Source organism: Daucus carota, chromosome 9 (genome assembly GCF_001625215.2).
Source record: "Daucus carota subsp. sativus chromosome 9, DH1 v3.0, whole genome shotgun sequence".
Taxonomy (NCBI): domain Eukaryota; kingdom Viridiplantae; phylum Streptophyta; class Magnoliopsida; order Apiales; family Apiaceae; genus Daucus; species Daucus carota.
The window spans coordinates 3,953,617-3,967,227 of record NC_030389.2 but is presented as its reverse complement, the minus strand read 5'-3'; the positions used below and the strand labels follow the sequence as shown (position 1 = coordinate 3,967,227).

The 13,611-nt window shown below is 34.8% G+C and overlaps 2 protein-coding genes across 3 annotated transcripts in view; both read left to right on the top strand.

The window, feature by feature from the left end:
• The window catches only part of LOC135149291 (putative pentatricopeptide repeat-containing protein At1g12700, mitochondrial), a 32,287-nt gene that overhangs the window by 9,318 nt on the left and 9,358 nt on the right, over nt 1–13,611 (top strand). The window contains exon 3 of one of the 2 annotated variants that reach the window (XM_064084607.1): nt 806–1,202. The exons of the other annotated variant lie outside the window; for it this stretch is intronic. The gene's annotated coding sequence lies outside the window, so the exon portion shown is untranslated. Of the gene's footprint in view, nt 1–805; nt 1,203–13,611 lie in introns of those variants that run through there. 2 annotated transcript variants of the gene reach the window in all.
• LOC108200981 (pentatricopeptide repeat-containing protein At1g63130, mitochondrial-like) lies at nt 2,268–12,459 on the top strand. The gene is made up of 10 exons (XM_064084512.1): nt 2,268–4,313; nt 8,100–8,145; nt 8,394–8,726; nt 8,976–9,014; nt 9,056–9,085; nt 9,200–9,313; nt 9,465–11,171; nt 11,421–11,543; nt 11,646–11,757; nt 12,053–12,459. Exons 1-7 carry the CDS (start codon nt 2,491–2,493, stop codon nt 10,308–10,310), a joined length of 3,231 nt encoding a protein of 1,076 aa, XP_063940582.1. The 5' UTR covers nt 2,268–2,490; the 3' UTR covers nt 10,311–11,171; nt 11,421–11,543; nt 11,646–11,757; nt 12,053–12,459.

The window sequence follows — 13,611 nt, the reverse complement described above, 5'->3', positions numbered from 1 at the left end:
TCCATGACTTTAATCATGGACGTGGAAGAGAGGGCTACTTTTGTTAGACTGCTGGCAAAAAAGTTCTCAGGTGACAGGCTCAATAATACAACTTACCTAGATGTCTACAAGTCTTGTAAAATATTAACCTTTAATTCATGGTTGTCACGTCGATGAGTCGAGGCGAGTTGATGGACCTCCGTCTAATCGACTAGTCGACTAGTCGTTGACAAGTCGTAGACTAGTCGACAAAAAAAAAATATTATTATAAATTTAAAAAATAATATATTATATAGACACACACACACATATCATGTAAATTAGATTTTTAAGTTCTAACACCTTCCACAATGTTTTATTTCAGATTCTAAGGAATTAAGAATCAGAAACTTAAGGGGAATGATGGAAAAGCAAAAAGAGTTAACAAATAACAATAAAACAAAGTAAAATATGTAACAACTGATATATAACAACTGATATACAACAAATATGTGCAGATAATACATAGAGAGTTATGCAGAACTTATTGTGCAGATTGCAGAAAAACAGAGCAGAAATATAATCAGAGAAAACCAAAGCCGAAAATTTAGCAGCTCGACTAGTCGACTAGTCGACCGTTTAGTCGACTAGTCGACCGAAATATCAACATTCAGCTAGTCGACAAGTTGAGTCGACATCCATTCACCGCTTAGTCGACTAGTCGCGACTAGTCGACCGACATGACAACCATGCTTTAGTTACAAATGTTAAAATATGAACACCAACAACTCAAATGCTTTTTTCTAATGATATAGTTGTAACCAATTATTTACTGCTAATATTGCAGACTCACCCACAATGATACATTGTCAAGCACAGATGCAACAAGGATCATCATACTTTAATGTTGATTACGCACCTTTGAACGCCCTCAAAGAAAAGTTGTCTAGATGATCAAATGGCAAGACAGACTCCTTATTGGCTCCTACTGCAAAGCATTATGTCACTGCAAATGAGACCTATGCAAAAGAGCTTTCTATCAAATAAATCTCCGAGGTAGAAATTCCTGTGAGAGAGGATGTAAATAGCCATTACGAATGCAGTTTTTTACAAATAAATCTGAAATGTTTAACACCGATTTATCTCAAAATCTACCAAGCAACACACTAACATGTGTTGTCCCCAATGTGTACGGGTTGTTCCTGAACTAGATGGGATATTTTAATGATATGTGATTACAACTTTACAATTTACGTCTACACATTTTGTGTAAAGATATGCAAACACTTTCATTTCCAGTAAATTTTAATGACACAGACTTGCCAGATATTATGTAAGAATGTTAGAATAGAATTGCATGCAAACTTACAAGTTTGATTTGACTCTATAAGATTCTTATCTTCGATCAAAACACAAACTATGGCCTTGTGCAGACAATGTTTATGATTATAATGTTTATGCTTGTCATGAAAAAATATGCTTCCTTTGAACTATGTTTAAAAGATGCATCCAGCTTATTTTATTTAGGTGAGAGGCAAATGCATTTGCAAGTCTTTGTGAAATGTTACTTTTCTCCTTCATGCCGGCTCCTTTCAATTACCAAAACATATATTTGAAGCCATTTGTGCAGTATATTTATCCAAAAATTACTTACTGCGTGAACAATATGTTATGGGGATTTTAAACTACATTTTTTAGAAGCCATAAAATGTTTGTCAAACTCTTATCACCTAAACAATATTAGGTATATAACAAGTTAATAGACATATATCAAATTATCAAAATATTCCAGATTACCACTACATTTTAATAATGCTACAAAAAATTAATATAATGTTAATAAATCAAAGGTAAACCTAACTTTAGTGGCAAAAAAAATAATCCGAACCTAACATCAGTGAGTAAAATAAAAAAAATTATAATTGGGTCGTAAATTTCTAAATACACAATAAGTTGAGTGACAAAAATATCTATTTTCCCGTTAATATTTAACCTTATTTATTATTTGTTTAATACTATTGGATGCTGTCATTTTTTGCACGTTCAGTTCTATGATAATGAATTGATTATATCATATTATACTTGATTATATTTCCTCTTAAAAATTTAACTTTTACAGTATTTTTATACATATTGTTATTACGTAATATAAATAATAAAATATTTTTATTATCTATGTGTAAATGTTTTTCGAATATACATATGTGATAATGTGTTTTTTAATAAATATTTATATCATAATTTAAATTTCATCATTTATAAGAAAAACTATATTGTCTATCTTGTTGTTTGTTTTGAACTAAATAGGTTAAAATTAAAAAGAGATATACACGTTCAAGTTGCCCAAGTTAGGGTTTCTTCCATCTGTTTTACGAAAAACTGCCAAGTGTTGTTTGTTTTGTTTCTTGTTGATTAGTTCTAAGTTTTCGCCGTTTATACTGTGATTCAGTTTCGATCACTATTGAAAAGAATTGATATCATCTGCTCTGCTCTGCCGGCTAATTTTTTGAGTGTCCAACAAGTATAGATATCATGATGATGACGACGATGAAGAAATTTGTCATCTCAAATTCTCGATTCCTAAGACATTCTGTTATTGCAGTTTCTCACTTCTCCACTAACCCTAACCCTAATATTCCCTTTAAACCCAAACCCCGTTTCCCTTATTCCTCTGATCCATCTCACGCTCGTCTTCAACATTTACTCCTTGACAAGTCCAAGGTTGGTTTCGATAAACTCGATGACGCTCTTCAGGTGTTTGATAAAATGCTCCTTACAAAGCCTCTGCTTCCTGTTATCAATTTCAATCAACTGTTAGCCGCCCTTGTTAAAATGAAACACTACTCCGTAGCTGTCTCCCTATTTAGGGATATGCATGTAAATAGCATCCCTGTTAATATATTTACCATTACTACTATTATCAACTGTTTTTGTCACTTGGATCGTGTTGATTTTGCCTTTTCATTACTGGCTGGAATCATCAAGCACGGTTTTGTCCCTGATGTGGTTACTTATAACACTCTCATCAGGGGCCTTATTTCCCAAGATATGCTTCAAGAGGCTCAGCTTTTGTTCCAGAACCTCATCAGATTTCAACTTATTCAACCCGATGTTGTTACCTATAACATAATCATTGACGGCATCTGCAAGAGAGGGAATCCTTCTGTGGCTGTTAAGTTGTTCAAAATTATGGAGAAGAAAGGTTGCAAGCCTGATACCGTAACTTACACCACACTTATTGATTGTTTATGTAAACATGGATTAGTTGATCAAGCATTGGGTCTTCTCCACCAAATGACAAGGAAAGGTGTATCTCCCGTTGTTATGACCTACAACTCCTTAGTTCAAGGTCTGTGTGACAATAATCGATGGCATGATGTCAAACAATTGCTCGAGGAGATGGATGTTAGGAACATTTCTCGAGATGTTTTTACTTACAGTATATTGGTTGATGCGTATTGCAAAGAAGGAATGATTGAAGATGCGGAGGATGTGATAGAGTTGATGATTCAAAGAGGAGTATATCCTAATTTAGTCACTTACAATTCACTAATGGATGGATACTGCTTGCAGGGAAAGGTTAATAAAGCATTAGCAGTGTTCGAAAGCTTGAAGAGAAAGGGAATATTGCCTAATACTTTTAGCTATACTATCCTCATCAACGGGTACTGTAGAAAGAAGAAAGTGGACAGAGCCATAGATCTTTTTCAAGAAATGCCCTCTGAAGGTTTAACGCCAACTATTGAGACTTACAGTACTATACTGCAAGGTTTTTTTCATGCGGGCAGGCATGTTGAAGCACGTAAATTTTTTAAGGAAAAGATGATTAACCAAGGTGTTGAGTTTAATAATGTGACATGTCGTATCTTGTTGCATGGTCTTTGCCAGAATTCTTATGTATTTGAAGCACTATCCTTTCTTCAAATACTGGAGTCCAGTGGGTTAGTTCCTGATATACAGATTTACACTATTCTGATTGATGGACTAAGCAAAAATGGACATCTCGAGAATGCAAGAAGCCTTTTTGACAACCTTCCTTTGAAAGGTTTGCGGCCTGACGTCAAGACATACACAATGATGATCCAAGCATATTGTCATGAAGGGTTATTGGATGAAGCAAATGAACTATTCAGGAAAATGGAAGCTAATGAATGCTTGCCTAATGATGTCACATACAACATGCTTATCCGTGGTTGTTTACAGAATAAGAATTACTATGAAGCAGGTGTACTCTTGGATGAAATGCTTGGTCGCGGCTTTGCAGCAGATGCATCTACTGCATCTGTTTTTGTGGATTTACTTGATGTGCAAGAACAGGATCCTGCTCTGCTTTCTTTGTGCAAGAAGTACTTGCCGTAGGTGTAATGAAGGAGAGAGTTCTCAGGTACATAATATTTTCGATTTTGCCAGCATTTTTGAAGGTTTCAAAGCAACTATTGAGAGTTACAGTACTATATTGCAATGTTATTTTCTTACAAGCAGTATGTGTAGAGGGATTACTCCATGAGGCGTATGAATTGTTGGTGGACTTTTAATGGTTGTTTGTCGACTGATGTTACCTATGACACACTTATTGTGTCTGTTTTTACAATAAGAAGTATGCTGAAGCCGTGTCCTATGAGATGCGTGCTTGGGGCTTCTCAGCTGCTGCATCTACATTCTACCGCCTCCTTGTTACCGGACCTACTTGAATCACAAGAACAGGATCCTGCTCTTCTTGCTTTGCATAAGAAGTATCTGCCATAGGTCAAGCAAAGTGAGGATTGCTTAGGTACATAATCTTCAATTTTCCAACATTTTAATTTCAAGGGTCTGCAACCCTAGCAGCACTCATTTCAAATGCATTGTTGTTAAATTTGCAGTTCTTCTCTGATTGATCACAAATGATTGGGTGTTATTTTGATATAATTTTGTTGAATTTAAAGTTAAGAATGGAGCTCCTCTGCACTACATCGTCTTTTTGTCTATAGAATGTTGATTTATCTTAATGTCTTTATTACATGAAATAACTAAAAGGCTTAATATAGCTTAACTGCAGTCTGAAATTATCAGCGCAATGAGTAAAAGAGCTTGTATGTGTATGGGTTTCTTTCCATAGGTAACTTCGGTTACCACTTTTATCAAGAATTAAGTAGTCTTGAATTGGCTAATGCTGCAGGATAGTAGTCCGTTTAAAATTCTAAGCCACTGAGTTGAATAGATTTAGCAAAAAAAGAAAGAACTGCAAATCAATTAAAGAGACTAGAGAGATTGGCAGCCTCGACAAACTGTAAACTATTCATAAGTGAAGCACAATGCTAATGTATATTGGATGTGTACCTATATTTTGATGGATTATTTTATCAAGTATTTTGGGAGAGAGTAAGGTTTCGAACTCAGGAAATATATATGATGTTTTTCGTGGCTTTATGAAGCCTTGCCGATGGGGCTAGGTGGAGCGAGTTCCTTGCTTGCAGCGAGTGTCTTGTGCATCCTATAATCCGTCCCTGGTCATAGACTTCTAATTTATCTTCTTCACTATATCACCTCTCTTACTACTCTTAGATACTGACCTCTGATGACCTTAGTTGAGGTCATCTGATTCCGAGTCTGCAGACTTACTCAGTGCATTGCAGAACCATTCACCTGGCCAGTGCTCTCAGATAAAGAACTTGAACGGCTGATCAGACCAGTCAGCCCAGGTCTTTAATGTCAGCTGGGTGGAACTTTTTGTTGGTTTTTAGAGTAAGATGCAAGATTAAGGCAACACAGTGGATACAATTGTATACATCCCTACAGCGGTATTCAGCTCGTAACTTTGTGGATATTGTATGCTTTTCAAAGGATTTTGCAATTCTGAATCTGACATACCGGATCTGCGATCCCAGTAAGTTCTTAAATATATTTGCAATGTTGTTACAGGGACTTGCATGAGACTAACATATCGGATAAGATAGATCAAGAAGAAGATATAATTAGCCTTAAACTTTAAAGCATTGAGTTATAAGCTAATAGTGAAACTGAGAAACACTTTTCATCTTTGGGAACTAAGAGCAAGTGCTGTGAAATGCTGAACCCAAGTGCTCTGTCATTCATTTTTTTTTTCCTTGCCACCTAAACAATACAGGTCCCAGTCTTTCTCTTCCACATCAGCAGTTGAGTTCCGCACCGGACTTGCTTTATCTCTCACACACATATTATCCGTATTCTAAGCCGGTAAGTACAAACAGAAAACACAAATGGTACTCCTGGTGAGAGAACTTGAGGCCATGCTTGAAAACTATAATAATTTGGATTATAACGTATGTTGCCCAGTAAGGCCAAACAATTGTTGCACAAGTTTGAGGACGTCTCGGGAACATGGGACAATCCCAAAAATCTAAATGCAATTAAATTATAAAATAATAATATAATATTTAATAATTTCTTTTTATTCGAACAAATATTTAAAATATTTTTATCTACAAGACCGAAGATCATTTTCTTTTACAACTATTTATGTCAAAAAGGTCACTAATAATATTCAAACGTCACATTAAATTCATCCAACTTTTATCGAAGCGGTTAACTTACTGTTTTCAATAGAGGCTCGTTTTGATAGTCATATACTAGAAAGCAGGGATACTTCATCTGGGTAAAGAACTGCGTAGGGGATACTTGGGGGTGCGGGGGTGCGGCGGGATACGCCACATGGCGTATCGATGGAGGCAGCGATGGGGATACGCGGGGGTGCGGGGATGGGGTGCGGCAGTGGCACAAATCGTAATTTTTAACAACTTTTTTTTTATAAAAAAAAACTTAAAATTAGTTGGTCAAAAGAAAGAAAAGAGGGATCAAAACCTAATTAGACTAATTGAGTACCTGTACGAGAGAGAGCAGAGCATCTCCAGCTCAAGTATGTCGATTGGTAAGTGTGTTTTCTGCAATATCTGCTCATGTGTGTCTATAGATTGTAAGTATATATAATTGCTCATGTGTGTGTATGTATATATTTCTATCTCTAGTAGGGTTGATTTAGTTATTCCGCTATTTTGTTCTACTAAAATGCATCTTATGAATTATTTATTCTATATATATATATATATATATATATATATATATATATATATATATATATATATGGGTCGCGCTCAAAAGAGAACCAGTCCTTAAAATAGAACCATAGAACCACCAAGGTTCTGCTGCGGAACCCTAAATTTTAAATAGATTTTTAGGATCTAAATCTAAATACATGTTTTTTTCATATTTTTTCATCGTTGTGTGTGTTCAAAAATAATTCTAAAATCTAATACATAGATATTGACATTTTTTGCATGTGAAGTTCTGCTGCAGAACCCTAACTCATACTTAAGTTCTGCTGCAGAACCCTGCCTTATAAGGTAAGGGTTCTATGGTTCTCTCTGGAACATGACCCATATATATATATATATATATATATAATATTTTTAATATTTTAATATTTGCCGTATCCCCCCGTACCCGTATCCCCATATTTTGGAATTTGACGAATTCCCGTATCCACGTACTGCGCACCCGCACTCCCGCACCCGCACTCATGCTTCCTAGGTCATATATATGAATATATATTATTTCCATAAGTTTCTCAAAAAAAATAAATAGAAAAAATGACTAAATTGATAATTTGTGTTTTAATTATTAATTTAAGATTTTTTTAATAGTTACCAATATTTTAGGATTTATGTGAAAGAGACCATCATTCTCGTTAGAATATACTCTCTCCATCCCCTCAATTCTTATCGTTTGGAATGGAGTGCTCGGCACACATTTTAAAACTCATATAAAAATACGTGCCGAACACTCGATCCGTTCTAAACACTTTGTCATAATCTTTTGGCAACTAGGAAGTGAAGATAAAAGGTTTATATTATGCCAATTTGGTTATATCAATTTGCTAGCTGATAAATTTTACCACTTCTGTTTTGAGATTACTTTCTCAGACATCATTTCTTATCTAATTAGGTTGGTGATCCTCTTCAACCTCCAGCCACTGTGATTTCTCCTGTTGCCGAGAAATTTAAGTAAGGAATGCATATATGTTCAAAGTAGTGTATAAACTAGTTTTAAACATGGTGGTTTATCAATCATCATCTTCATCTTATGTAATTATGTTGCATAATTTTTTCCCTAACACTATTGAATAGGTACAGGATGAGCTTGTTTAAGAGATTTCAAGAAGTGGGGTATCCGGTACAGATGTTAAGGACCAAACTACCATGAAGACTTGTATCTTTATATCTTTGTTTGACTTGTCGGTTGTCTCAGAGCTGCAACATATAGCTGCCCCAAGCACTGCCAATTCTATAAGTGTATATTATTTTATTTTTAATATATAAAAAAGGGCTGTTGATATCTTATATCATCTGTATAATATTACTGTACACAAGTGTATCTGCTTGCAGATAAGAGGCTTTCCTTCTAAAGAATTCTACAAGTAGGCCTTGGAGGATGGTCCTGCTGTTGAAAGTGAAACTAGACGTGCATGGCAGATATACAGCTGCTTTGGTCCTTTCTGTTTTTTTCATTTACATGAGCGAAAAGAGTCCCAGCCTTCAAATAGTGGCTCTTGGGAAAATGTTGACGAGGCTGAGTTTGTTGTGCTTATGTATCACAAGTTATTAGCTAGATTTGTAGAGCTCAAGTCGAGCTCTCAAATTGCTATAATATCTCCCTATAGATCTCAAGTAAGCCTCTTCCGTGATAAGTTCAAGGATACCTTTGGTGAAGATTCAAATAAATTTGTAGACATCAACACTGTGGATGGATTCCAGGTAAAAGTAAAAAAATTTCTTTCCGCTTCATGTTTAGGCAATTTTTCACTTTATGGTTATTTGATTTGCTAACAAATGTATTCTCTTTAAAATAAAAATTTATTATTCATTGGTTGAGATTAATATGGCTCTATATTCGTCTTGAGATTTTATTTGAAGTTATAATCACCGGATGCATCTTGCGCATTACTTGTATTCCTCGTTCTAAAAGTTGTAAATTTTGTTAAATGTATCCTGTTCCTAATGCAGGGAAGAGAAAAAGATGTTGCTATATTTTCTTGTGTCAGGGCAAGCAAAGATAAAGGCATTGGATTTTCTGCTGATTCTCGGAGAATGAATGTCGGAATTACCAGAGCAAGGTCTTCTGTTTGGGAAATAAATTTGAAGCGCTTATTTTTTTTTTTTTTCAGAACTGTGTACAGTACACTTATAGCTTTGCTTATATAACAGCAGCTGCCTCTTTGTTTATTCAGGTTGTGGGTTCTGCTCTAACTTTGAGAAAAGACGAGCACTGGAAGAATCTCACCGAGAGTGCAGAAAAGAGGAATCTCAGCGAGAGTGCAGAAAAGAGGAATGCTCTTTATAAGGTGGTTAAATGTTTTTAGACTAAATTTGCTTTGCATCTCCTTTACCATCACTCAGAACAAAGTTTCGATATCCTTTTCTACTACATCTACATCAACTGATTTGAATTTTAAAAATTTAAGTGAACATTTAAATTTTTCCTTATTTGGCTAGAAGACAAGAATGGAGAATGTAGTCACTTACAGCTCACTCATGGATGGATACTGCTTGCGAGGAGAGGTTGATAAAGCATTAGCAGTGTTTGAAAGCATGAAGAGAAAGGGAATATTGCCTAATACTTTTAGCTATAATATCCTCATCAACGGTTATTGTAAAAAGTTTAAAGTGGATATAGCCATAGATCTTTTTCAACAAATGCCCTCTGAAGGTTTAACCCCAACTATTGAGACTTACAGTACTATACTGCAAGGTTTTTTTCATGTGGGCAGGCATGTTGAAGCACGTAAGTTTTTTATGGAAAAGATGATTAACCAAGGTGTTGAGTTAAATAATGTGACATGTGGTATCTTGTTGCATGGTCTTTGCCAGAATTGTTATGTATTTGAAGCACTATCGTTTTTTCAAATACTAGAGTCCAGTGGGTTAGTTGCTGATATACAGGTTTACACTATTCTGATTGATGGACTAAGCAAAAATGGACACCTCGAGAATGCAAGAAGCCTTTTTGACAACCTTCCTGCGAAAGGTTTGCGACCTAATGTCAAGACATACACAGTGATGATCCAAGCATATTGTCATGAAGGGTTATTGGATGAAGCAAATGAACTATTCAGGGAAATGGAAGCTCATGATTGCTTGCCTAGTGATGTCACATACAACATGCTTATCCGCGGTTGTTTACAGAATAAGAATTACTATGAAGCAGGTGTACTCATGGATGAAATGCTTGGTCGCGGCTTTGCAGCAGATGCATCTACTGCATCTGTTTTACTGGATTTACTTGATGTGCAAGAACAGGATCCTGCTCCCCTTGCTTTGTGCAAGAAATACTTGCCGTAGGTGTAACGAAGGAGAGAGTTCTCAGGTACATAATCTTTTTGATTTTTCAACTAAGTATCACAATAAGCTTAACTAACTTCTGATAGATCACGGAGAAGATATAATCAACCTTGAACCTTAAATTGTAAAAAATTAATTAACCCCCCAAAAATTCAATTGATGTCAAAGACATTATAATGAGATTTCAAAATATGGCACCTAGAAGAATGTCATGGTAATAATTGTTTTTATATTATATGTAATGAATTTGAATGATGTTAATGTTAATGTATTGAAATGTTTTTTTCTCATCCGTGATTTCTTAAAAGTACACTTAGCCCGCTTATTACAGTTCATGGTCCGCCACTGGTTCTTCCCTTACTTTTGTCTCTTTTACCTCCTTTTGGGGACATCAGCTCTTCATTAACTTGGCAGACATATCTTATATCTAAGTTCCCTTGAAAATTCTAGTGGAACACATTGTAGTATATCTGTGGAAGATTATAGATATTTACTTGAGTGTGTGAGAGTGTATACTCAGTACATCTAAATTTAGGTTAGGATACTTTTATGCTAGGTCCTGCTGTTGAAAGTGAAACTAGACGTGCATGGCACATATACAGCTGCTTTGGTTCTTTCTGTTTTTTTGATTTACATGAGCGAAAAGAGTCCCGCTCTTGGGAAAATGTTGACGAGGCTGAGTTTGTTGTGCTTATGTATCACAAGTTATTAGCTAGATTTGTAGAGCTCAAGTCGAGCTCTCAAATTGCTATAATATCTCCCTATAGATCTCAAGTAAGCCTCTTCCGTGATAAGTTCAAGGATGCCTTTGGTGAAGATTCAAAGAAGTTTGTAGACATCAACACTGTGGATGGATTCCAGGTAAAAGTAAAAAAATTTCTTTCCGCTTCATGTTTAGGCAATTTTTCACTTTATGGTTCTTTGATTTGCTAACAAATTTATTCTCTTCGAAATAAAAATTTACTATTCATTGGTTGAGATTAATACGGCTCTATATTCGTCTTGAGATTTTATTTGAATTTATAATCACCGGATGCATCTTGCGCATTACTTGTATTCCTCGTTCTAAAAGTTGTAAATTTTGTTAAATGTATCGTGTTCCGAATGCAGGGAAGAGAAAAAGATGTTGCTATATTTTCATGTGTCAGGGCAAGCAAAGATAAAGGCATCGGATTTGTTGCTGATTCTCGGAGAATGAATGTCGGAATTACCAGAGCAAGGTCTTCTGTTTGGGTAATAAATTTGAAGCGCTTATTTTAATTTTTTTCAGAACTGTATACAGTACACTTATATAGCTTTGCTTATATAACAGCAGCTGCCTCTTTGTTTATTCAGGTTGTGGGTTCTGCTTCAACTTTGAGAAAAGACGAGCACTGGAAGAATCTCATCGAGAGTGCAGAAAAGAGGAATCTCATCGAGTGCAGAAAAGAGGACTGCTCTTTATAAGGTGGTTAAATCTTTTTAGACTCATCTCCTTTACCATCACTCAGAAACAAAGTTTCTATATCTTCTTCGACTACATCTACATCAACTGATTTGAATTTTGAAAATTTAAGTGAACATTTAAATTTTTCCTTATTTGGCTAAAGACAAGAATGGAGAATGAAATTTCTAGTTACAGTTTTATTAAGATGTGGCAATTGGCATGGCGTATATACAAATATGTTATCTCAAGATTATTGTTGCTACAACAATGGAGCGTATATAATTAAGAATTTTTTAAATTTTATATCTCTGTTCAGGTTTCGAAGCCGTATGCTGATTTTTTCAGTGAGGCAAACATTGCCAGAACTGCAGGAAGTCCCTAATGATGATATTGGTTTCGACATGGCTATAGATGTTAATGTCGATGATGGGCCAGCAGATGTTCAAGATTGGGGTGGGGGAGATGCAGAAGGGTTCGACGGAGCTGGAGACGATGACTAACTTGGGATCAAGATTTGGGTGGTGGAGATGCAGAAGTGTTCGACGGAGCTGGAGATGATGACTAACTTGGGTACAGCAATGTGTCCTGGTTCACTCAGTTACTGCTATAGTAAAAGCATTTTGTATATTATAAATTCAACAATGCTCATGCAAATTTATCAACCCAATTATTATTATTATTTAGTTATATAATACGTATAAATTTCAATCAAAGCATGTGTGTTCCCAAGTTCCGGGTGTGTTCCTAAGTTCTAATTTTAATACTAGTATTGGTTCCAATTTGAGCCTTACCCTATATATCAACATATAGTTTAAATGTTATGAGCAGCGAGAATAGCTAAGGTAACCTTTCACAGGTTCAGTTTCCACCCAACTAAATTTAATTACGCACCTAAAATTTTAAAATATTAATTAGAAGACCGATGTTGCTCTGTTCTTAAAACTACTCTTTCTGTCTCTTTTTAGTTGTCCCATTTTTATTTTATTGATCAAATTTACTAGTTTTTGATCAAAAATTATAAGTACCTCTTATATTATTTTAAAATACTGGAAAATTACATATCAAAGTAGATTGAAAGTTATTTTCGGTGACATTTATTATTTTATTAATTAATAAAATATTAATAAATTTAGTCAAATTTTGGTCAATTTGACTTGTCAAAATTCAAACATGACAACTAAAAAGCGTCACGGGGAGTATTATACTAAAACGGAGAAAGTATAATGTTAGTAAAAAAGTTATAAATTGATTAAAAAGAAAAAATGAGATAAATTGTAAAATCAAAAAAATTGAGATACATGTATATGATGATTTAAAAAATGTACTTTTGTAGTTGAAAGGTAAATTTTATCGAGTGGCAATCATATCGTCATTACTATATGATTTGAGTGTCAGCCATTTTGAAAAACTCAAAAGCCTCGAGCGTCGACCAGAGACAACAGAATTGCACATGTTGCGTTGGATTTGTGGTAACACACGACATACCATATACCGAATGTTACTTTTCGACGCATTTAATGTTTTGAGTATTACTCCCTCCGTCCCATAATAAGAGTCGCTTTGACTTTTTTTCACGTAATTTGAGGTGTTAAAAAACATATCTCTAAATATTATTTTTTCAAAATTTCTTTTTCTGAATAAAAGTTTAACATCTATATTTTTATTCAAAAAAAGAAAATTTGAAAAATAATATGTAGAGACATATTTTTTTACACCTCAAATTACGTGTAAAAAATCAAAGCGACTCTTATTATGGAACGGAGGGAGTATGATTTTAGGAAGAAGTTTGAACCGATCTCTTGTCTCCCAAGCCTTCAACCTTACAATATGTGAAAGTGAACGTTCTTGATTTCTGCTCAATCTTGCCATTTGTGA

Excerpts from the sequence above, each read along its gene's own strand:
- LOC108200981 (XM_064084512.1), top strand. The coding sequence starts at position 2,491 with ATGATGATGACGACGATGAAGAAATTTGTCATCTCAAATTCTCGATTC. Across the intron at positions 9,015-9,055 it reads CTATATTTTCTTGTGTCAGG|GAGAATGAATGTCGGAATTA; the intron begins GCAAGCAAAGAT and ends TGCTGATTCTCG. Across the intron at positions 9,314-9,464 it reads AGAGGAATGCTCTTTATAAG|AAGACAAGAATGGAGAATGT; the intron begins GTGGTTAAATGT and ends TTATTTGGCTAG.